The following is a 26,153-nucleotide window of genomic DNA, read 5'->3' on the forward strand; positions in this document are numbered from 1 at the left end:
TTGAACACACACACACACACACAAACACACACACACACACTCACTCACTCACTTAATTTATGGCTCAAAATCACACTCCTTTAATGTTCTATATGCATTTGAAACAAATATATGTATTTATGGTGAAATATTCTACAGCAGCCAGTTAGTGCTAGAGAGTCACTAATTTTGTGTGTTCTTATTCTACTAACTAATGAGAGAAGAATGATGGGAGTTAACCTTACTATAAAATTTTTATTTTAGGGCTGGAGAGATGGCTCAGAGGTTAAAAGCACTGACTGCTCTTCCAAAGGTCCTGAGTTCAATTCCCAGCAACCACATGGTGACTCACAACCATCCTTATAAGATGTGGTGCCCCCCACAACTAACCACTGAACTGAACTGGAATCCAGATGCAGAGAAGGACAATTGAAGAGCAAAGGGGTCCAGACCAGGCTGGTGAAACCCACAGAAATAGCTGACCTGAACATCCAGGAACTCTTGCTCCCCAGACTGATAGCTGGGGTACCAGCATCGGACTGAACCAGACCCCAGGAACATGGGTTTCAGTGAGGAAACCTCGGAAATCTACAGGACCTGCTGTAGTAGTTCAGTACTTATCCCTAGCATAGGTGTGGACTTTGGGAGCCCATTCCACAGAGGAATATTCCCTGAGCCAAGACACACGGGGGTGGGCCTAGGCCCTATCCCAAAGGATACCATAGACTCTGATGACACCCTATGGAAGGTCTCACTATCCAGGGGGAGCAGAAAGGATATGCGATTGGTAGGGTTTTAGTTGTGGGGGGTCGTCGGGGAGGACAGGAGGGAGAGGGAACTGGGATTGTCATGTAAAACAATCTTGTTTCTAATTCAATAAAAAAAAAATCTGGGAAAAAACAAAACACTCATATACATAAAAAAAATAAGATCTGGTGCCCTCTTCTGGTGTGCCGATATACATGGAAGTAGAATGTTATATACATAATAAATAAATAAATAAAATAAAATCTTAAAAAAATTTATTTTAAAATTTATTTATTTTTATGTTATGTGTGTTAGTGCTGGTCTGCATGTATACTGATCTACCCACCACTTGTACATCTGGTACCTGGGAGGGTGCTGGATCCCCTGGGACTAGAGCTATATACAGTTGTGAGCCACTATGTGGGTGTTGAGAATTGAACCCAGGTCTTCTCTGCAAGAAAAGCCAGTGCTCTTAACCACTTAGACAGTTCTCCAGCTTTACCATGCTATAAATTTTGATTATTTAAGACAAAGGCCACATAGATCAAACTGAAGCTGGCTTTGAACTCCTTATCTTCTTGCCTCTAACTTCCAAGTACTGGGATTGCAGATATGTGCCTCTATGTCCAGCTTTTTTTTTTTTTTTTTTTTTTTTTTGAGGTAAAGGTTTGCTATGCAGTCCAGGCTGGCCTTGACTCATGGTCCTCCTGGTCCTAACTTTCCAGTTCTGAGATCATAAGTGTATATCAACATGCTCCACTTGAATATATTGTGTCTACTAATGACAGAGCTTCTCTGACTTCCTTTTGGGGAGTGTTTCCATGGGGCATTGTGTCAGGCTCCCACCAATAGTGTGTCCTCTGGCAGGGGAAGAGGACTAGAAGCAGCTGTCTTCTTCAATCAACATGGGTGTACAGATCTTCCTGTAGACTTGTCTCAGTTGCCCAGGAGCTGGGCAATTGGGAACAAAAACCTAAATCTGTGTTCACCCGATGATTAGCACAAAGGCAAATGGAGACAGAGCTACCCACAGCTGAGACTGCTTTTAGATGAGCAACACCTGGTAATTTGTATTTCCAATCACTGGTTTACTCCTCTATTGGCCAGAATCTATCCAAGAGTCTGAGATTCTCAGACCAAGTGAAGGAGGAACATGCTCTCCTGGATATCAGTGAGTGTAAAATAACCATCAGGCTTTGAATGGTGGAGAGTCTCATTCATGCTTTTCTTTTTTCTGGCAAGCAGCTTCCTTCCCTGTGGCTCAGATTCTCTGTGTTCAGGATGAAGTAAGACAACATGCCAGGATGGTTTTCATATATTTTTTTCGTTTTTAGATGTGCTTATGTCTTCAGAGATTCCTAAGCCTGTGGCTGCTGTGAATCCTGGAGATGCTCATATTTTCAGTGTTTCATTCTATACTTTCCCTTTAATGCCATCTATACATACCTTTAATGCCATCATTTGGGAGGCAGAGGCAGAAGGATCTCTTAGGAGTTTGAGGCCAACCTGGTCTCCATAGCAAATTCTAAGCCATTCAAGGTTATATAGAGACCATTCTCAAAAAAAAAAAAAAAAAGCATGTGTATACACACGTGGGCATGATGGTGCATGCCTTTAGTCCTAGCATTCAGGAGTCAGAAGGAGGTAGATCTCTGTGACAAGGTCAGCCTGATCTACAGGTGGGTTCAGGATAGCCAGGGATATGTAGAGAAAACCTGAGCATCTGAGAGACAGAGAGAGAGAGAGAAAGAGAGAGAGAGAGAGAGAGAGAAAGAGAGAGAGAGAGAGAGAGAGAGAGAGGAGAGAGGAGAGAGGGGGAATTCTTCATTGGTAGCCAAAGGTTTGTGACAGTCTCATTCATGCTTTTCTTTTTTCTGGCAAGCAGCTTCCTTCCCTGTGGCTCAGATTCTCTGTGTTCAGGATGAAGTAAGACAACATGCCAGGATGGTTTTCATATATTTTTTTTGTTTTTAGATGTGCTTATGTCTTCAGAGATTCCTAAGCCTGTGGCTGCTGTGAATCCTGGAGATGCTCATGTTTTCAGTGTTTCATTCTATACTTTCCCTTCTTTTGGGATACACTTATGTGTATGCTCGGCCATTTGCAACAGTCTGAGAGCTCCTGTCATTGCTTTTAGATGAGCAACACCTGGTGATTTGTATTTCCAATCACTGGTTTACTCCTCTATTGGCCAGAATCTATCCAAGAGTCTGAGATTCTCACAAACACACACACACACACACACACACACACACACACACACACACACCCTCTCAATCTTGTCTGCTTTCCTTGCTAGGGTCTTTGGCAGACTTATCAGCTATTTTAAATTTCCGTTTGCATTTCAATGTGCTCTTTGGTTCTGTTTTTCGCCCTCAAGAGAGAAAGGACTAGACACTGCATATGCTTTCCTCCCCTTGCTTTCTGGAGACTTCGGAGAAGAGTCATCAAGGAATGGATGGACACTCTGTTATAATACCCCAAGGCTGTACCCATGTCCACCACAGTATTCTGGGTCTTCCCATGTGGTATCCAGCCAAAGACATCCTGACAACAAATGCAGCATCTCTTCAGAGCTCTGTAGATCTGGGGCAAGTTGACGGCATGAGGTCCCCAGCTTACAAGGGGTCTGAAAAGGGCATAGATGTGAAACTGTCCTAGTCACTGTTAGGACACGAGTGGCACTATGTCACAGTGCCTCCAGGAGGCCCCAGGGTTCCTGGTAGAGTCCCAAAGACACTGTTTTGTTTTATGCTCTACTCAACCTCAACAGCTATGCTGCCCATATCTCTGGCCCAGCAGGCCCCAACATGCAGGAAATAGAAGCTCCAATGGCTAAGAGCTGAACATGATTAAATTCTTCCAGCCACTCCTAACAGAGGCTAGAACAGGGATACAGATGTATAGCCACTCCCCTTATATGGCCTGAGGAACACGTTGCAGTCATGATGTTCTACCCACCAGGCAGTCAGCAACTAAGGTGGGTCCCATTCCTAAGGGAACTGTATATGGTGAGAAGAGCACGTACTACTCCCATTGCCAAAATGGAGGACCCCTTACTGGACTGGATCTTTGCCTCACACTAGCATCCATGTTGGCTTTTTGTTTTATGCTCCATGGACAGCAGCTCTGCTGTCCATATCAAAGCCCACTCTCTTTCTCAGTGAGGAGGCTGATCCATTTCCTTCCAAGTACTTATTAAGACAGAGGGCATTTATGATTGGCAGTGTCTCTCTAGACCTGGACTTCCAAGTGAACCACAGTGGACATAGCTAGCAAATGAAGTAGTCCTACAGAGAATGGCAAAGCTAGGCACGGCCTCAATAATTTGTTTCTTAACTTAACCTATAATTTCAGCACAAGGGCAGCTAAGACAAGGAGACTGGCACAAGTTTGAGGCCAGTCTGGCCTATATAATGAGTTCTAGGCCAGGCTGAGGCTTCTAAGTGGGTCCCTATGTCAAAAAGCCAAAAAGAAAAACAAAAGGAATTTTTTTCCTTTACACTGCAGGTATGCCAACAGGACTGTCTGAGTGTCTTACATGCATTTTTGTGATCTCAAAATAAGCAGGGTAATACTTTACATTTGAAAGTGTGAAGGTTCACAGTGCATTCCCAAATAACCTTCCAAGACCACACAAAGCTGGATTGCACAGAACATATGTCTACACCAAGTTTACACATTTACTGGAAAACCCAGGCACGCAATAGAAGGCTGCCATCACAAGTCAGAAGCCATCATAGCTTGAGAGTTCCAGTTGAATGTTAACTGTGGTTACTCTTGCTGGGTACCTGTGCGTACAGGTCTGGGGCTGAGCTAGAAACTACAGTGATACTAACTTAGCCTGGAACAAACTAGAGTACCTGACTTCAGGTCCAACACAGTGAAGGCAGCACCAATAAAGCTGTAGGCATCACTGTCCCCAGCAAGAATCACCTGGTACCTTTTGTGGGATGGCCAAATGCCTGGTGGGCAGCGCTTCATGCTGAACATGTACACAGCAGCCTCTGCAGTGCTGAAGAGACGGCAGAAGCACAGGAATGCACAGACTGCCACAGCAGATGCAGCTCTCCCATCCTAGAATAAAGAAACAGATTTCCTTTACATAGGCCCATGCACAAAAGGATGAGCAGTTCTGATAAACCTCCCAACAGGCTATGTGCCTAATAGAAGGACCTCATACTGGGCTTGTTAGGAACATACAAATATGATTGTGCAATGAGAATTCAGAGCCCAGAAGATAATAAAGAGCCAGTAACAAAGTACACAGGATGGCCTCCCACTCAGGCTGGTCTGCTGGCCTCACCATGTTTAATCCCTTCCCAAAACCTCATATCAACACTGGTCTCTTCATTTGTGTTACCAGGAACTGAACCCAGGGCCTCCTACTTGCTAGGTAAATGCAGTATCACTTATTTTGAGACAAGGTCTTGTTAGGTTGTTTAGGCTGGGCTTTACCTTGTGATCCTTCTGCCTCAGCTTCCCAAGTAGCTGAGATTACAGGCCAGTATCACCAGGTTCATCTTAACATTGTTCTCGTTGTAGTATTTATTAATAGTTGTACCAGATGTAATGTCACACGCCTTTAATCCTAGGACTTGGGAGGCAGAGGCAGGTGGACTTCTGTAAATTAGAGGCTATCCTGGTCTACTTGGTGAGTTTCAGAACAACTAGGGGTATGCAGAGAAAATATCTCACAAAACCAAAGCACAGTTGCAGTACAGCAGAGCTGAGCCCCAATTGTGCTTCCTGTTGGGTGTCACACAGCATGTAAGGTTTTCCAATTTTTCTCCCTTACTCTGTGGTTAGGAACAACTAAGGTAAAAACTCATTTATCTCAAGGTGCATAACCCTCTCCCAGCGGAATGGCTTCTTGCTGCTCAAATCACCAAAAAGGGCCCTTATGAGTGCTTCTTATCCCATAGGAGCAGGACCACCAGGGAGTCTGTGTCCATTAAGCCCAAGCTGTGAACATAGAGGTCTTCCTCTGGTCATCGTTCCCTATAGCACCCAGAACCAGTGTTGCTTTGATTCACTGTATGCAGCCAGCACAACTCACCATGCAGTGCACAACGCAAACGTTCCTGTGGTCTTCCCGGAGCCAGGCATGCATACTCCTGCAAAGAGTGTACAAACCGTGGAGATGTGGTGCCCGCCTGGCTGCCCAGCCACACTCAGAGACCTGTGGGTAAAAAGTCCACTCAGCTGAGTTTCTGCACCAGCCCCAGTGAACCTGGCTGGCATCTCCACATGGTTACCATGTCTCTGCTGACAAGATTGCTCCCCCTTTTTTATAAATTTTATTTAAATTATAAACAGTCCTATTTTACATATCAATCCCAGTTCCCTTTCCCTCTTATCCTCCCATGTCCCCCAGCCCATCCCCCATCTACTTTTCAGGGAGTGTGAGGCCTTCCATAAGGGATCACCAAAGTCTGTCAAGTCATTTGGGGCAGGGCCTAGGCTCCCGAAGTCTGTTCGCGCGCGCGCGTGTGTGTGTGTGTGTGTGTGTGTGTGTGTGTGTGTGTGTGTGTATGTGTGTATGTGTGTATGTGTGTATGTGTGTATGTGTGTATGTATGTATGTATGTATGTATGTGGTTTTTTTTCGAGACACAGTTTCTCTGTGTAACAGACCAGGCTGTCCTGGAACTTGCTCTGTAGATCAAGCTAGCTTTGAACTTAGAGATCCACCTGCCTCTGCCTCTGCCTCCTGAGTGCTGGGATTGAAGGCATGCGCCACCAACGCCTGGCAACAACATTGTCCTTTTTGTTTTGTTTTGTTTTTTCTTTTGGTTTTTCAAGATAGGGTTTCTGTGTAGCTTTGGAGCCTATCCTGGAACTCGCTCTGGAGACCAGGCTGGCCTCGAACTCACAGAGATCTGCCTGCCTCTGCCTCCAGAGTGCTGGGATTAAAGGCGTGCGCCACCAACGCCCGGCTACCACAACAAGCTTTCTATCTCTTATCATGTAGTCAGACCTGAAACTTTATCAGGGGGCAGGTGAAGTGGCTCACTCCTTTAATCCCAGCACTCGAACTCACAGAGATCCACCTGCCTCTGCCTCACAAGTGCTGGGATTAAAGGTGTGCGCCACCACCACCCGGCAACCTTGTCCTTTTTTAAACAATTACTTTTTAACCAGTGCCTGTGTGTTGATGGTGTCCATGCACATACATACACAAAAGTGCCACAGAGGACAACTAGTAAGAGCTGATTTTCTCCTTCTACAATGTAGGCCCAAAGGACTAAACTTTGTTGTCAGTCAGGCACCTTAATCTGCTGAACCATCTCACTGGCCCCCCCAGAGCTGTGGTGGCCTGGGTCTCTGAGCATCTTTCTCAGCTGGGGTTCTCATGTGATATCCCTCTTGGCTATGAGTGACCTATGCCACAGACTGATCACTGATGCTGCAAAAAGAACGACCTTTTCCTGTGCTTTGGGTCAGTTTACATATGTGAAAAGTCCTGTGTCCAATGTCATCAAGCAGATTACATGACTGAGTGGTCCTGAAAGCCAGGAGCAGTGAAGGGGAGGAAGGCATCCTAGTTTCTTGGGGAACAACAATCTTCCCAAGGTTTTCACCCCATAGTGTCTGTGTCTCTGTCTGTCTGTCTCTCTTTCAGTGTGCGTGCGTGCGTGCGTGCGTGTGTGTGTATGTGTGTTTCAGGGTTCCCTTCAAACTCTGTTCCACCCCATAACCCTGGCCACACCTCTAGCCCTGGCCTCCCTGGCAGCTGCCATGGTCTGCTCCCTGTAGCTGCCTGTCACTGTACCTATCAGGCTAGTGCAGATTTATCACTTAAAACAGCAATTTAATGGGAAAGGAGTGGCCAAATCCTAGCAGTTCAAAGCCACTTACCCGGTTGTGGAATTTGGAAGCCCGGTATATCCGTGGAGACAGGTTGTAGACAGCATAGTGTCCTGGATGCTTGGCATCCAGAAACAACCGCACATCCTCTATGTTGTTTTTGATTGCTGACTCTACACCTTCTGCTGGGAATGACATCACTGAAACACAGTAGGCTCAAGTTAGCTGCTGAAGAATTATCCTCTTGAGCTGTGCTTGTTTCCCAGCTGGGTAGCTGGCAAAACAAACAAAGACTCTTCTCACCCTCTTAAAGCCCCTCAGCCTGTGAAGTGGGAGGTGTGCAGACTTACAACACAGGAAATCTCACAAAGCTAATCACGTGTACCTGGGAATGCTGCCCAGGTAACCTGATATACATCATGGTCTGTAAGGGCCACAATCAGCTTTTCTGATTATTTTTTGCCTAGATCTAGTTTTGAATGTGCATGGCCCTACCATTACATTACTCCCTTTGTACCCTCAGAGTTCCAGTCACACCAGAAGCTGGATTGACACGGGTCCTGCCCTTTTCTTTTTTTTTTTTTGGTTTTTCGAGACAGGGTTTCTCTGTGTAGCTTTGGAGCCTGTCCTGGCACTCACTCTGGAGAGCAGGCTGGCCTCGAACTCACAGAGATCCACCTGCCTCTACCTCCTGAGTGCTGGGATTAAAGGTGTGCGCCACCAACGCCCGGCTGGGTCCTGCCTTTTTCATAGACCAGGAAATACACTTGACATAAGCCCACCCACTGCCAATCTGGATAGTGTCCAGGTCACACCTCAGATGGATCCATGGCTACCAAAGAGGCTAAAGAGGCACCTTGGCTACCACCGTTGGCCCCTTGTCTAAGTCCCCTACAGATGTTTATCATCCAATTAGACATACCTGCAATCCTGGATGTGATGTAAGATATGTCCAGATCACCCTTTGCATAGCTGGAATGAAAAGAATACTCAATCACTACAGAAGACACTTGACAGTTACATCATAAGAACCTGAAGAGGAGCCCAAGCCCTGAATGCTGAGGTAACCTTGCTGGTAGGCTGTATCCCATGAGAAGTGTGTGTGTGCACGTGCACAGGTCTTGTGTGTAACTTTGCTGTATGAGCTGACAACCAATGAGAAGTGGCATAAACACTTGAACCTGGGATAGAGCAGCCCCAGAAGGGCTTCAGCCATCTTTTGCTTTCTGGAGTATTCTCCAAGGCAAAGACATCGAGGGCTGGGACTGGACAGATGGCTCAGAGGTTAAGAGCACTAGTTGCTCTTCCAGAGGACCTGGGTTCAAATCCCAGCACCCACATGGCAGCTCACAATCGTCTATAATGAAATCTGATGCCCTCATCTGGCATGCAGGCCTGCATGCAGACAGAACACTATATACATAATAAATAAATAAATCTTAAAAACAAAACGCTAAGGGCTGATCCTGGCAGTAACAAAGGCAAGGGTGCTACAGACACTGCTCCAAAGGGATGACAGGAACAGTGGCAGGCAACTTAAGGCAAGAGGACACCTTATGCCCCCTATACAGAACTGAAAGGAGACAGCAGACACTGTTGGAGGGAGACAGAGACATCCTAAATGACCAAGACAAACCACTGCTCAGGGCCACCAAAAACTCTTAGAAACCAATCTCCTAAATTGGTTCACAAAACTGACAAGAATACAGATTAAATCCTAAACAACCATGCAAGAACTTGACAAACTTATTCTACATACAATTCCTCTCAAAAAACACTTATGCTACAACAGCCAAGATACCCTGGAATGGAGGAGAGAGGAGGGTAAATGGTGTTGAATAACTATTTTGAGTAGCACACTATGGCTGAGCAGTGAGGTCAGGATAGGAAAGTCAGAGACAGCTGAGGAAGGCACACTTGGTATCAGCAGTCAACAAGGGGTCAATACAGAAGGTCAGGTGGAAAAAAAGAACAGATATACACTACAAATTTACTGACATAAAACCTGATTATTACTATCTTAATAGTTTAAAATATGTACTAAAGTACAGCTTTATCTGGTGCTTAAATTTCTGTAGGAAAAGGCAGTTAAACAACTTACTAGCTCCAATCTGTTTCTTCACAAAAATAATTAATAGTCCAATAGTAACCAAGATACCAGGTATAAGTGGTAGATGTCTTTAATCCTAGCACTCTAGAGGCAGAGGCATGCAAATTTCTGATCTCTGTGAATTCAAGGGCAGCCTGGTCTACACAGGTGAGTTAGTGCTACTAAGGTAAACAGGGCAAAGGGTGCAAATATAAAGCAGACAGTGAAAATAACTTAGTTGATCCCTCAGGGCAGACAAACGTGCCCTAGTATCAGGTCAGGTGTAGGAAAGCACATGAAAGACACCTAGTGGTGTACCGTGAGTACTGAATATTACTTAGGGCTCCATACACACTCTACCCTAACCTTTCATCTGTTTATAGGAAGTACAGAGGACCTTGACAGTTTATCTCTTAGCACGGGTTCAAGGGTATACACGTTAGATTTGTACTTAACATAGACCAGGGTGGCCCAGATCTTGGTTTCTAAGATAGTAGCCTCAAGCAATCAGGAGAGTCTGAAGTGGTCACTTTTGCCACCTGTCACCACACTTGGACCTTTTCACATATGACATAGCCAAAAAAATGAAGGTATTTGCTGCTAATTTAAGTCAATTTAATAAACACAGGAGTTATGTAACTCTTATCAGTCATGTCTACTTTGTAGCCCACAAGTTACATGCAAAGATAGTTATGAATATAGCTCAACAAGAAATCATAAACTTACTTAAAACATTTTGAGATTTTTTAGTTTTTTTTTTTTTGGGGGGGGAATTCCAAGACAGGAAGCTGTCCTGGAACTAGCTCTTGTAGACCAGGCTGGCCTGGAACTCACAGAGATCTACCTGCCTCTACCTCCCAAGTGCACACCACTGCCCGGCTTTGTTGCTTTAGTTTTAAGGTTTATTATAAACTCAAAGGTGTGTGTGTGGGGGGGGGCGGCGGGAGAGATGCCACTTGAGTTAGGCATGGAGGTCAGCAACATGGGGAACAAGCAGTCATATGGTAGGGAGCGCAGCTTTAAGAAAGAGAAAAATCCCAAAGTACTAAATAAAGTTCCAGAAAACACCCCCAAAATAGGAAAAGTCATGACTGAGTCTAGACTCAGAAAGGCAGACCCAACAGAACCAAATGGTGATACTGGAGTGACTGCCTCATTAGACTTTTTTGCAATATGGTTTGAACAACTATTGGATTCTTGGCCTTTCTGTCATGAGATAGTCACTGGATTATATGGATTATAGCCTGTAAATCATCCAATAAACCTTGTATATAAATATATAATATTCATTCTATCAGTTCTGTTCCCTTAAAGAACCCAAATATAGACAGAGTTTATGTTACAGTATCAAAAGGCTGGACATACCTAGGGGTTTAAGCATATATTCCAGATAGAAGGCACATGCATATGTACGCTCACATAAACCATGTTCCACAATGTAGCACACCGATGTGCACTCCCTCACTGGCACAGGGAACACACATGCAACTGCTAAGGCTACTGACATAAATCAGTCACAACAAAATAAAGAAAAGGATGCTCCATCAACTGCAGAAGTTTGGGGATCACAAGCACTATGGTCCAACGGTGCTTCCTACAGAAGCAGTAGCATCCACACTGGCAAGAGCCAGTGAGACTGCCTGAGCATTTCAGTCACAACTCCCTCCAGAAAAGCTGATGCAGTAACCTTTAACACTCACCAAGGCTTTTGGGATATGATTTGACTTTCACACCCACTGTGGCCCAGGTCTTTCATAGTGATTGACTTCTAGTAATGAGAGTATGCTGGAAGGCGCCACTTTGCCCTGCAATTGCTTCATCTATTTGATGCCAAAGAAAAAGAATAGTGCCATCATGCCAGGTACTGGCAGAGCTAAGGAGACCCTGAGCTGATGCTGAACAAAACCAGTCTGTCTGGGGTCCTATGGACAGGGGCCTCAGGTTTGTGCTGGTTAGTGTTTTAGTCAACTTGACACATCTGGGATTACCTGTGAAGAGGAACTCTCAACTGAGGAAAATGCCTCCATAAGACTGGCCTATGGGGCAGGTAGTCCTGGGCTATATATGAAAGCAGGCTGCACAAGCTATAGAAAAAATGCCAGTAAGCAGCACTCCTCCATGGCCTCTGCTTCAGTTCCTACCTCCAGAGTGTCCTCCCTTAAGTTCCTATCTTGGCTTCCCTTGATGATGGACGGTAACCTGTAAACTGAAATAAACCCTTTGCTTTCCAGATTGGTTCTGGTCAGTGTTTTATCACAGCAGCAGAAGGCGAACTAAGACAAGGTCCCAGGCTCAAGTCAGTACCTAGCTCCGCCCTAACAGAGGGTGACAACATAACACTGCCTTGGGGAGTTTCCATACAGGCAAGAACAGGCTAGGACAGCCTTCACACTTACTTAGCCACAGACTGGATGACTTTGGAGGAAGTATCCTTGAGGTTGGTGAAAAGTCGTTCTGTCCCGCCCCGTAGGATGTCGAGAAACCCACCATAGGGCTGGTCATACTCTGCCAGAGCCAGAACTATAGGAAAGAGCCACAGTAGGTCAAGAGTATGTCACCAAGAAGCCTCATTGCTTCCCCTGATTCCCTCAAATCCACCAGTGAGCCATCTTTCCCACTAGCAGGTGCTAGCCTGTTGTTTCCAGTCATTTCAGAGACCCAAGAAATAGGCAGTGTGGCACAGAGGCTATGAACACGTCAAACCCAGCTTCTTCCTGGAACTATACCAACTGCGAGACACTGTCTCAAAATGGTAAGTGCAGGACATGATACCCTTTCTAAAGTGAGTGCAGGTGAAGCCCACAAAAGTGGACTCTGAGACCACAGAATGACACTCTCAAAGACTGTGGTGGTAGAGCTAACACAGATGTGACTTAAGCTCTGAACAGCCCCACAAATAGTAAGCCCACATAGCATGACGTAAAAGTAAACACACTGAGAACCCACTCTTCATGGTCTACCACTGTACCACATGTGTTGGGTACAGAGTAAGACCCTCAAGTACCAGGGCACTGAGAAGGCCAATCACTGGAGACAAGAACCTCCTCTCTAGGAAACAAAGATCTAGAGAAGGACTCAAGTTAGTCCTTGACATCAAAAAGAGGAGATTAGAAAATGGCTCATCCCACAGTCAGTCTTTGACCATTATCTGTTTCAGAGTTCTCCTTTCTCTCATTGGTGCTCTTAAGGTGGCCACTCCACATGAGATGGCTTGGCTCTCTCAAACCAGCAGAATATCCCTCAACCCTTCCTAATTGCACCCAAGCTCCTATGACCCCATCTCTCTGGGTCTCTCCTCCCAGTAGGCACCTCTAGTGCTCTGTGACCTTAAGGTATTATCTGCCAACCTTGTCTAAATCAGGTTTAGCCTTGATACTCAATTTCTGTGAGGCACCCTGGGAAGGCTTTGAACTATACAGATGTCTTGGACATGGTGTAACCTCCAGAGGAGCTAGAGACTATGGTCAACCATGCCCAGAAGACTTATTTCATTATATCCCGAAGGGCAGGTGAATTAACCCTTGCTTTGTCTCATAGGAGTTATATTAGCACTTCACAAAGCAAGGGTGGCTCCAGGCTGGTTTCTCCTGGATCTTGCCCTGACAACCCCATCCCTTGGTTGATTTGAATCCAAATACCCTGTCAAATTCTGTAATCTACCCTGAGCACAATGGCTCAAAAGAACTATGAGTTCCTTAGAAGGGTAGACCCAATTGCCAGCTGAAAACACCCAAGGAACAGGGTTTTGATATCTGTTCTGATGCATACTAAGTACCTGGTAAACAACCTATGGGAAAAGACTAGTGGTTAGGCTGGAGCACTTACCTCCACTGTAACTGCTATTCACAGGGCCCCCAGGAGGGGGTGGTGCCCGGGAAGGCCCTGAGTTCCCATAGCCACCATTCTGTTCCAGCAGCTATAAGATTCAAAAGCATGGCGTTAGCTTCATACAAAAGCCAGAGCTAGTTTACACCTGCACTTAGCATTGTGCCCTCAGCTGATAAACTGCTCTATCTGCTCTATCTGCTTTACTCTAACATGCAAGGATAGTAAGTTCCCAGGAGTTTTAGCAGGGATAGAAATAAAACTTCCATTCATAGCTCTACAACAACATTCAGGGTAACCTAGGGAGTAACATCAGACAAATGCTGACACCCTTATCCAAATCTTTATGGACACAGAATCCATTCTTCCTACTTCATTTCCTCCCTAATCTACTGAATCATCTTGAGTAGATGCATCAGGCATGCAGCCCAGAACCCAAATATCTGTGGTCTTAGTGCTGTGTATGGCTCCTCCAACAACTCCTGGGACCAAGCTTGCATTATTCTTTGAACTCAGCCCACAGTTAAGTGTGCATGGGTTCTCTAAGCACTAAAATCATAAAACTCTTGACTCTTCACTGGCCAGCAGCACTTCTTCCCTGATACACTATGAAGGACAAGGCCCACAGTCCTGCTTCCTACCTTCCAGTGGCATCCAAGACAGCCAGCAAACACTCCTTCAAAGGCCCCAAGTAACAGGAGAGGCCCCAGGTAGCCTTGCCACACAGCAATCCCCCAATGCCTTTTTTGTCCTTCTGACCTATTACTATCAATCTCATCAACCAAAGAAACTTGTCAAAAGCATCCATACCATCAACGGGCCATCCTCAGAGCACCTGAATTCCTAAAACTTATTGTTCTTAGTTTTGGGATCTCTCCAGTGCCAATAGAAAGGGTCTTCTCAGCAGGTTACCCTAAAAGAGTCACAGACCTCTTCTATCCACTACTTCTCTGAAGACCCCTATCTACAGATGAGGACTCAGACCAGTATCTCCAAACGTCCTCTCTTCCACATTGAACCCTTCCTACCCTTCAGCAGCATAGACCTTAACCACCCTGATAACCAGTCCAACATCAATAGCCCCTGGGAAGCTTCTAGGGGTGAAAAGATCATCAACAGGAAGCAGACAAAACTAGAACCAGGCATTTAGTTTTTGCAGAGTGATTCAGAAGAGGCCTCACCTCAGGAATGAACTAGAAGGTAGGACAGCAGAATCTGGCCTGGCCATGAGCTGTGCACAGCAAAGTAGACATGGATGTTGGATTCTTGGAGATGCCCAGGGACCTGTCTAGGTATGGGCTAGACTTATGGCTGCTTTAAGAAACCCTCCTGTTTTCTTGGACTGCCTGCTTTTAACAAGTACACAGCACAGGTGCCTCAGTCCAACAGCCCATAAGGCAGAGTACTGCCAGCAACTATATGCACTAGCCCTGTGCTAAGCCTGGGGATGAATGCAACCACAAAGCCATGGGTGGGTGCATATCCCCAGAAACTTTGAGATGTAGATAGTAACAAACACCATCTGAACCCAGAAAAAAAAAAAAAAACCGAGACCAAACAAAAAAAACCTATTAGATGGTATGATAGAGCCACTCTTTTAGCTCATTTGATTGATCTGAGCCAGGACCCACAGGAGCTCCTGTTGTGGTAGCCATGAGCCTGTGAGGGTCTGTAACTTCAGTTAGACCAGATGAAGGAGCCTCAGGCTAATGCCAAGAATACATAACACTGCTGGGCAGTGGTGGCACACACCTTTAATCCTAGTACTTGGAAGGCAGAGGCAGGCAGATATCTGTGAGTTCAAGACTAGCCTGGTCTACAGAGCGAGTGCCAGGACAGGCTCCAAAGCTTCAGAGAAACCCTGTCTCCACCCTCCACCCCCCCCACACACAGAATATACAATACCTTAAAGATCTAGGCATAAACAGTAGAGCCTCATGATATCTTTACCTCTGTGATAGGGGCCTTGGGGTTCACATTCCTGGCTGCTGCAATTTCCTGAAGTTGTCGGACCACTTCAGCAATGGACAGTCTCTCCTCTGGGTTGACCTTTAGCATGGCACCTAAGGCAAAACAATGACATAAATTAGACCCACATCACCTACAGCCCTAGGCCTCAGCTTGACAGCGCCACCTGCTATTGGAAAGGTGACAGAACAAAGATCATACACTTTACCCATGGTGCTGACTTCAGAAGCAAAGAAGAGAATATCAGAACGACCACAAACATTAAACAAGTCTATCAGAAGTGGCCACTCAGAATGCCGTAAGCTCACCAAAGGGGTGGGCAGGTAGCAGCTCCATGGAAAAGCCCCCACTAGAATGCTGTAAGAACAGCAGCTGCGGAGGCAAATGTGGGACCACGTGGCTAAGGGGTGAGCAGCACCTAAAACCCAACAGGGATGCTCACCTCCTCAAGTTTCTGAATCAAGCAAATTCATAACAGGAACTTACGAATAAGGTCATGAAAGACTGTGTAACGAGTGTCATTCACAGGGATGGAGTACTTTCCGTTGACTATCCGAAGTTTTGCTCCATCCTCAAAAGGATGCTGCCGGAAACACAGCAGGTATAAGATACAGCCCAGTGCCTGTGGGGAAAAAATGGAGAGAAGGGTCTGAGGGACAGATTAAAGATGGAATGAGAACACGCAGGGAGAACAGAGGCTGAGTGCTGAGGATGGGGAGGGATTGTGCAAGGGACAAAGAGCACAGGCTCAACACAGACCAGCAGGGAGAGGTTGAGCAGGGACCCAGGAGACAAGGTCATCAGCAGAGGGGTACAAAAGAACTACCCCTTCTTGGTGACCCTTGGAGGGCACCAACCAGGCTGCTGTCCTTTGTTGGTTTGAATGAGTCACACACGGGTTACGACATATTATTTTAAAAAATGTCAACTTAGGGGCTGGAGAGGTGGTTGAATGGCTAAGAACAAATATTACTCTTCTAGAACCCAAGTTTGGTCCCCTACACACATGCCTGGTACCTCACAAACACCTGTAACTCCAGTTCCAAGGAGATTTAATGCCTCTGGCCTCTTCAGGCACCAGTACTTACATGCACCCAACTACCCTCAGACACACACATACACATAATTTAAAATTTAAAAAGTCATCCTGGCACGATAGGCCAGTGACAGAAATTCCTTCCATGGGAAGCTTCCCACACCTTCCACAAAGAACTTTCTAGGTTTTAGCAACAAGTCCTATGCTCTTGCTATTCAAATCAAAAGGCTCCCTTCAAAATTGCATGGTTCCTACTCAAACACAGGGGTAAGATGGGTAAGCACCCTGAGAAGCTCACTATATAAGGGCATAGCAGATGTTAAGGATTGAGCTCCATGCAGATAATTGCCACAGAGTGGGCAGTGTGAAGGGCATAAAGGCAAGCTGGGGGTTCCCACAGACCCGACCTCCTCTTATGGTTTGTTCTACTTACCATACCCAACAGTGAACAGGGGGTAACTGAAATATTGGGATTTTATCCAAAGACAATAGCATATATAGGACACCTAGATGTATCTAGATGTGTGCTGAGAATACTCCAGGGTGGACCAAGAAATTAATGAAGATGTGTCTTCATTAGTGGCATTAGCACTGGCCCCTATAAACTTCAAATACCTAAGTCCTTGACAGTGTCTGGGGGGCTGATGATGCCACCACTGTCACTGTCCCTAGGAAATGATGGCTCTGGTCACAACAAGGAGAGCCCAGCTCAGTGTGTAAACAGGGGTCATGTATAAAATAATATATTTAATCTTCTTTATTTCCTACCATATAACTCCGAAAATCCTTGGGACTGCTGATTGCTGGCCACCTGTATGTAGCTTCAGGATGGGGCACGTCACGAGAAACACCAAGACAATATCAGGATCAGAGACCTCAACCTCTGAGAGTACAGAGGAAATGAGGGTTAAGCTGACTGACAATGACCAGTGTTGTAATCAACCATGAGGTCGCCACAAAATATAAATGCCAAGATTCATGGGAGCTCCTAAACAGGGGAGCAGATAGAAGATCTTAGAGGGTGGTGCATTTTGGTAGAGTAGTGAGGCTCTTACCTACTGTCCTACAGGTTCTATGAATCCCTCCATCATTATCGGTTATAATATCCTTTACAACTAGTAAATGTACATTAAGTGTGTCCCTGAGTTTTATGAACTGTTCTAGGAAGCTAATCAACAAACCCCCCCCCCACACACACACACACAGGGGGTTGTGGGAAGCCAGACTTGTTAGTCCATCAGTAGCAGAGGCAAAACAACCTGTGATAACTCCTGGTGTCAAGAAGGGGCGGAAGTGGGCATGTTGGGCTGAGCCTCACCCTGTGGTGACCTGAAACCACATTTGGCAAACAGACAGCATCAACTTGTTAGCAATGACTTGGCCTAAGAACACCCCAGGGATATCTTTTTGGAAACCGAATGTTTACTGTACAAGGGGACAGACCTGAGGTCTTATAGGTCTCCTCTGTCAACTGTACTGGTGTGAAAGAAAAGTGGATGCCTATGGCAGATGAGGATATATCCCCAGAGATGGCATTAGGTATCCTTGCAGAGACATCCCTGGGACTGGAATTCAAGACTCCAGAAGTAGAACACGTGTAGAAATTGTCTGTACTACCATATGATGCCTGTGCAGAGTCAAGGGCATGCTCTATTATTTTCTTTGAAGATTTACTTATTTTATGTGTATGAATGTTATGCTTACATGTAGTCTGTGCATCATGTGCACGCCTTTTGCCCTTGGAGGTCAAGAGGACTTTAGATCACCTGGGACTGTGGAGTTATAGATGATTGTGAGCCAGCATATGGGCATTAGGAATTGAATCTGGGTCCTCTGCAAAAGGAACAAGTGTTCTTAACCACTAAGCCATCTCTCCAGCCTCCCCTCATCCAATTGCTCTGTTAATTCACCCCTGGTAACAGTCACAAGTGATATTTGAGAAAACGAAGGTGAAAGCAGGGAAAAGAATGAGAGAAGGAGTTGATGGGCCTAAGACAGACAGACAGGCTAGAGGTCTCTGCAGCTCTAACAGTGACCTAACTGACTCGGCACCAGCATGAGCAGCACTCAGGCCTCACCCAGATATCCTGTTTCTCGCCAATGGGGAAGTTGGAATACAGGTCTACAATTTCTGGTGTTCTGTACATGGGTGTGGTATTCCTCGTGATCTAAAGAAAACAAATATTACAGGGTAAGTTACACATAAGCATTATCTTTTGCTTTACACACAGGCCCTACAACTCTCTAAGCTCTCTACTAAAGGCTAACGGCAGTGACTTTTCCTCCCACTGTGTTCTGGAAGGACCTCTGGCCATGCAATGCTGCACCACCACTTTCCTCACAGAGATTGTAATCTCTTATGGCCACCAGGATTAATGAAGGAATCAAGTCACAGTATTCACCCACTGGACTATTTCATTTCTTTGAGGTAAATATATTGACCCTGGCATGAGAAACCTCTTTCAGAGTGATCAAAGAGGCCAGCTAACATGCTGTACTAAAAGAAGCTTCCAGGTGAGTTCTAGTGGGGGACATGAGTCTGTATAACCCAAGAAACAGTGAAGTCTGGTCACATTTAAAAACTGAGAGCCAAGAGCTGGGTTAGTTAAGTGCTTATTGTACAAGAATCAGGCCCTGAGTTTGATTCTGAGAACACGCATTTAAGGAAAGCTGGTATGGTGGCAAGAGCTTGTAGTTCCAGTGCTGGGGAGGATGAGACAGATCTTTGGGAATTTCTGGCCAGCCAGCTTAAACTAATCAGTGAATTCCATGCCAGTGAGAGACCCCTTCTTAAACAACAAAGTGGATGCCTCCTAAGGAATAACTCCTGAACTTGTCCTCTGGTCTCCATATACATATGCATATGTGTGTACTCACATATACATGAACACATACAAAAGCATATTCACATATATATGCATACAAAACTGAGACTTTCTAGACCCCCAGGAATACACCCTGTGGTGGTCTGAAAGAAAATGGCCCCCAAAGGGAGTGGTGCAGTCTTGCTGGAGGAGACAGACTTTGAGATCTCATATATGCTCAAGATGCTGACCACCCCCACACACACACCACTGTCTCAGATCACTTACTGTTGCCAGCATCAAGTCTGCCTCAACACTGCCATTTCCCACCATGTTGATAATGGACTAAACCTATGAAACTATAAGCCAGCACCTCAACTAAATGTTTTCCTTTCTAAGAGCTGCTGTGGTCATGGTGACTCTTCACAGCAATAGAAACCCTAACTAAGACACACAACATGGGGAATTCATAGCAAACTCACACACCAATCCCCAGACTATGATTCAAACAAGAGTAAGTCAACATGCTTTGCACACTGCAGAAAGGTACCAAGGCCTCAGACAGGCAACGGCTTCTTAGAAAGTGGAAAGCCAACATGAGAGGCCTCCCTAAGGATGACAGGGAAATCTAGGCAAGATACAGTTCCAATCAGAGCCTGCAGGAAGGTGTAAAACACCATGGATCCAAGAGATGGAGAGAGATCAGAAGAAGAGTGGACAAAAGGTCAGGCCAGAGGCAATGTAAAGTGCACTGTGGCCAACAAAGGGCCAACACCAAGTCACATAAAAACTTGATTTGCATACACTTTAGAGCACTGACCCTTCAATCCAGAAAGCTCATTCCCTCCCAGGTGTCCACTCTGAAGGCCCATCTGGTACAAGGACACATGGTGGCTGCTCATGCAGACCTGTTGATTCTGACAGCATACTGAAAACAGCATGAGCAATAGACGCACAGATGAAGACACACTGGGATGCACAAAGCTACAGAAATTGAGTGAACTAAGGCAGACTCACTTCAGCAGAGTTCAGGAGACAGAAAATAAACACAAACCCAAAAAGAGCCCCAAAGGGTCAAATAAAAGGGTAACTAGCTCTGCCCAGTTCTGAATAAAGAGGCCTAGATGCAAAAATACTCAATAAGATCTAAGAAGCTGTTGTGAAAAGGGACATGACAATTGCTCTGGAAATACCGTTAAGTAAACGCAAATACACTAAAAATGAGTAAGGACCACACAAAGGAGAAAATAATCCTAGGGCTGTCTGGACAATATGTCTATTCAATACACAGAACTTGGGAACAGAAGTCAAAACAACCCCAAACTTTCAGTAGATTCTTTATGCTGAGGGAACGTGATTCTGAGGCTGACCGGGGAACAATCAGATTGTAGACAGGATGGCTCTTACTCAAGATACATTTGGGTGAAGGTGCTGTGCAGATCTGTAGTTGCTACTCTAAGAATGGATGTGTGCTCATCTGAACAGCTGCTTGCATGCTGTAAATAAGTACATCTACTTAGAAGGCCTAGACACAAAGGCCCAGCAGTGACCAACACACTTGTGATATGACCAGAGTCTCTATTCCTTTCTCATCCCAAGGCAGTGATACTTCTCAGACAAGGAGCTGATCCAAGGGCCAGAGCAAGGTAGGACTGTGGTTGCCCCAAACCTCCTGTATCATGAAGATACAAGTGCTCCAAAACAATGGTGTGTCAGTCCATTTTTCCATTGCTAATAACACAACCCCACAGGCTGTGTAAACTATGAGAAAGGAGGTTTCTTTGATTCATGATTCTGGTTCTCAACCTATATGCGGTATCAGTCTTTTTTTTCTGGCACTGTCCTAAGGCAGCACAGGTTACCACATAGCAGACAGAAGTAATGTCCATGTATCTTCTGGTCTCTCTTTTTTAGAAAGCCACCAAAATTCAAACACTGGGCTCCATCCTGAAGACCTTATTCAATCCTAATCCATTCTAAAAGGGTCCATTTCTAAACACCATAGTTGATTTAAGATTCCACACTATGAATACCTCACAATGAAGATTAAGCTCAGTGTAAGTCTGGAAAAAACAAACCATATTAAAGCCATACCAGATGGTAAATGTCAAAAGAATCCAGAGACTTGTGAAGCAAATCTGGGACATTTTCCCACCAAAACAAAGACATACTGAATCGTGACCATGGGAAAAATGGTATCCAAGTCCTTATGAATAACAAATACATGAGTTTCAAGTTTTGGGGCTCCCACTTGATTGATAGGCACCATACTACAGCCAGTAGCAGACAGCAAGAGTCACCACCACTGCAGGACACCAGAAGCCAGGAGGAATGAGTCGAGCTCTACACACAACAGATGGGCATAATGAAGGGGTTCGGGACTGGAAAAGGATAATTCAGCAAAAGGAACTGGACTGGATTGATGATCCAAATAAACCCTGACCTAAATGGTTTTCATTACTCATCGTGGTGGCGGCTGACAACTCTGACACACTGAATACACAGCAGGCTACGAAGTGGGACAAACACAAACAGCAAGGGCAGGGCTTTCTTCCTAAGCTCTGGTCAGATTCTTCTTGAGCTTCAAACTCTTTAACCGTGGGGGATTATGAAGCCTCATATGGAATCTAGCATGATCTTTGCAAAGATGAGGAGCCACTTGGTCCAACAAGCATGGCTCTGATGTAATTTACTGCTAAGCAATAAACACAATTGTCCCTGACAGGCATTATGCTAGGGTAGTTATGCCTCTTCCTCCACAGATGCATCCCTAGGAAGCAAGTGTCCCACCATGAAAGACAACCTGGCCTTGAAGCAGCCTCACCTGGCAGCACCCGACAGTCTAGAAATGTGGACCACCTTTCAGAATCACGGTCCTTCTACAGCAGGAGTGGTCCCTCACAATCCCTTACCTATCTTTACATTTTGGGACCCCTGCTGAACACTGTAGCTATTCCTCTGCTCTGTACTGTTTTGTACATGCAATTCATGTAAAATTCTAAGAAACGCTAGCCACTATGGAATTATGTATTTATTTTGAGGATGCAGCCTCTCTGCAGGAACGGGAGCCATCTGAACTAAGCTGCAGGTCTCTCAACAAAGAATATTTCTAAATAATTCTTTTATGCTGGGGATTGAATCTAGGACCTTGCTTATCCTAAGCAAGTGTTCTATCTTTGAGTCACATCTTTGGCTGTCTAAATGACTTAAAAAAATTCTAAGTTTAGAATGACAGAAAAGTTCTGGAGACAGCTGCACAATAATGTATCCTTTTCTCTTTAAGATTTATTTATTTATTATATATACAGCATTCTGTCTACATGTATGCCACAAGCCAGAAAAGGGCACCAGATCTCATTATAGATGGTTATAAGAAACTATGTGGTTGCTGGGAATTGAACTTAGGATCTCTGGAAGTGCTCTTAACCACTGAGCCATCTCTCCAGTCCTAATGTGTGTATCTTAATGCCACTGAAATCTGACTTAAAACGTTAAAATATAATTTGTTATACGTATTTAAGGCAAATAAAAATAATTCCAAGAAATCAACAGGATGAAGACATTTAAAGGCAGGTTGAGAAGAAGAGCATGAGATCAAATGAATTCTCCATTCTGTTTAAATCTATGGCCACAAACTAGCTGAGTGCAGCCAGGAAGAAGATGAGGCTTCCAGAATACAGCATCAGGGAATCTGTTAGGAATCTTCATATATAAAGCCATACTCAGACTGGTACCTGGAGACTCAGAGGGGACATAAAGGGAACGACAGGGAAAGGAACTGAGAAGCAATTTCCTAAGAGTGCAGACTCAAATGAATGTCTCACCTCTTCCTCCACCATTGCTCGCTTCTGGGCACTCCAGCTGTAGTCAGGATAATGGGAGATGGTTGTGGCACTGCCAAAGTCACACAGCTTAATGGTCCCCTGGTTGCTAAGCAGTAAGTTTTCAACCTGCAAAATGTCAAAGGAGGTTCTTATGAACTTAGTGTGTATACAGAGCCTAAACCTCAGCAAAGACAAACAGGGATATTAGTCATGATCAGTTCCTTGTCAGGAAAACCCTCTGCACCAAGGTCTAGGCTGCTGGTTGTTAGGGGCCACTATAAATTTTCTTAAAGCTAAAACCACTTACCCAGCAAACAGATAACCTAATTAAAGACAATGAGTCTTCCGAAAAGTTAGAAGATAAAGAATAAAATATGCTACTTATATCTACATTAATTTAGGAATAAATCTAACAAAGACAGACAAAAGACTTCAAAAAAGTAAAAAAAAAAAAAAAAAAAAGGCTTCCTGTGCAGAAGGCCTTAAAATAATTGTTTTTTGTTTTTTTTTTTTAAAGATAGGGTCTTACTACGTAGCCTTGGTTGGCTAGGAACTCACTATGTAGATCAGGCTGGCCCTGAATTCACACAGATCTACCTGTCTCTGCCTCCTAAATGCTGAGATTAAAGGCGTGCACTACTATACCCAGCACAATTTTAAATCCATGACTCATAAAATTACATGCAATCCAGTATTCCAGTCCATAGCTTTACTGGCATCCCATTCCTCCTTCTAGGTACATTAAGTGTCCTGTGCATTCATCAGAGTAGAATGTCCTAACAGAGGTCAGCCAGCCACCTACCATTCCTAGTCTAGCTGTCTGCTGACAGTCTGTCAACCATGCTGAAGAGTCATAGCAATTCTAATAAAAGTCAGAGTTTAGCCGGGCGTTGGTGGCACACACCTTTAATCCCAGCACACGGGAGGCAGAGGCGGACGGATCTCTGTGAGTTCGAGACCACCTGGTCTACAAGAGCTAGTTCCAGGACAGCCTTCAAAGCCACAGAGAAACGCTGTCTCAAAAAACAAAAAAACAAAGATGGGAAACCGTGGGCTGGAGAGATGGCTCAGAGGTTAAGAGCACTGGTTGCTCTTCCAGAGGTCCTGAGTTCAATTCCCAGCAACCACATGGTGGCTTACAACCATCTGTTGTGAGATCTGGTGCCCTCTTCTGGTGTGCAGATAGACATGGAAACAAAATGTTGGATACAAAATAAATAAATAAAATCTTAAAAAAAAAAAAGTCAGAGTTTTAAGGAGGTAGGAACCTATAAAATGAAAATGCAAAAAAACAACAACAACAAAAAACTATAGCTACTTGTAAGATCTGTCAACGTTGAAGCATATGTAATAAGACAAGCTGGTAAAGGGAAGTACTATGGAGCTCGTGTGCCTTCAGAACACCCAGGATTAGATGCCTGTAGCTTCCAATCACAGAGGTTACTTGCTCCATAGATGAGCAATATGGGACTATTCTCAAGACACAGGCCAGCAGAGTCAGCTACAAAAAAGGGAAGTAAAACAGATGTGCCACCCTGTCCACAGCAAAGGGAAGGATACATACTAAGAAAGACCCACAATGAATATTCCATGAGATAAAAGGCTCCACGGAAATACAGATGGATCTAACATAATGCTGAGCAAAAAAACAGGCACAAAAGAATGTGTAGGTACAGGTACATTCAAATGACACACACCACCACAGAAAACAAACTGTGTAGCATCAAGGAAACCAAGAACAAGAACCCTGAAAGCAGGCAGTGTCTGCTGCACAGTCAGATATGCCATACAAGAGGTACATAGAAACACTGATGCGCCTGTGTCATAGCAATCAATGACTAGGGGGAGCCAGCTCTTGGTGCTCCTGAAGCAGAAGGCTACAGACTTCACCTGTGCAGATACCTCAGTGGGCAGGTGACTGAGTCTCCCCTAATTTTATTCTTTATATTAATTTTTTTCTAACACACATCTACCTACCACCACCACCAATAACATCTACCACACTGTCTTCAAGCATAAATAAATAAAGTATTTATTTTGTGTAAAGAGGTCAGAGAACAACTTTTGAGAGTCAGTTCTCTCCTTTGACCACATGGAGCCTGAGAATCAACTCAAAGTTGTCAGGTGTGGTTGTTTAAATGAGAATGGCTCTATGGGTATATATTTGAATGGTTGGTCCCTAATTGGTGGAATTGTTAGGGAAGGGTTAGGAGGTATGACATTTTTGGAGGAGGTGTGTCACTGATGGTGAGCTATGAGGTTTCAAAATCCTATGTTACTCCCAGTCTTGCCCCAATACCACCTCTGCCTTCAACTTGAGGACCAGGATATAAGTAAGTTCTTAGTTTCTGTTCTAGCATCACGCCAGCCTGCCTGCCTTCCTGCCGTCATGCTCCCTGCCATGATGATCATGGACTCACTCTCTGAAACTCTAAGTAACCCTCCCAACTGAATGCTTTCCTATAGCATTATTGATTTGGTCATGGTGTCTCTTCACAGCAACAGTAAAGTAACTAAGAAATCAGGCTGGGTAGAAAATGCCTCCACTGCACCAATCCAGTTTCAGATTTTTTTTTTTCAAGGACACAACAGGGCAATGAATACTAGGCTATGGCAATACTACTTTAAAGGTTTTGTTCAATAATATACAAGGAATCCCAGTGAGCCAAATACATAAGTAAAGGCAAAAGAATAAGGAGAAAAAAAAAAGCAAAATAAAAAGAAACTTAAGAATAAGGTGCTGGTAGCTATAAATACTCAACTTCATTAATAACAGGAAAAGGTGAAATAAACTCATATGGTTATACTCCTCAACCAAGCTACACCAAGTACACGCAGCAATTCAGACAGGCAGGTGCCACTCTCAGTTAGGCTGTGGTACATTCACGATACCCACAGTTGGAGATACACAACAGAAGCCTTTCCATGTAAGTGATTGCCCACCAAGGTCAGAACTGCACCTGGATGGCCACAATTCTGTGAGCAAAGGCAACTGAGAAGCTTAGAATGCCTGGACAACAGCTGAACAGAAAGCACTGGGCTCTGAGCAAGCATGAGGGGCACAAAGACTAG

General features: G+C 44.7%; 1 protein-coding gene across 8 annotated transcripts in view; it reads right to left on the reverse strand.

Moving 5' to 3' along the window:
• The window catches only part of Gak (cyclin G associated kinase), a 57,670-nt gene that overhangs the window by 20,559 nt on the left and 10,958 nt on the right, over positions 1–26,153 (reverse strand). For all 8 annotated transcript variants that reach the window (XM_027425954.2, XM_027425952.2, XM_027425953.2 and 5 more), the window contains 10 exons: positions 23,082–23,207; positions 18,532–18,621; positions 15,904–16,039; positions 15,400–15,512; positions 13,450–13,540; positions 12,021–12,144; positions 8,458–8,507; positions 7,587–7,735; positions 5,786–5,908; positions 4,670–4,803 (listed from right to left, as the gene is read on the reverse strand). In XM_027425954.2, coding sequence (XP_027281755.1) covers positions 4,670–4,803; positions 5,786–5,908; positions 7,587–7,735; positions 8,458–8,507; positions 12,021–12,144; positions 13,450–13,540; positions 15,400–15,512; positions 15,904–16,039; positions 18,532–18,621; positions 23,082–23,207 — 1,136 coding nt within the window. The remainder of the gene's footprint in view (positions 1–4,669; positions 4,804–5,785; positions 5,909–7,586; positions 7,736–8,457; positions 8,508–12,020; positions 12,145–13,449; positions 13,541–15,399; positions 15,513–15,903; positions 16,040–18,531; positions 18,622–23,081; positions 23,208–26,153) is intronic.

The sequence above is a fragment of the Cricetulus griseus genome, chromosome 7 (genome assembly GCF_003668045.3).
Source record: "Cricetulus griseus strain 17A/GY chromosome 7, alternate assembly CriGri-PICRH-1.0, whole genome shotgun sequence".
In the NCBI taxonomy this organism is placed as follows: Eukaryota; Metazoa; Chordata; class Mammalia; order Rodentia; family Cricetidae; genus Cricetulus; species Cricetulus griseus.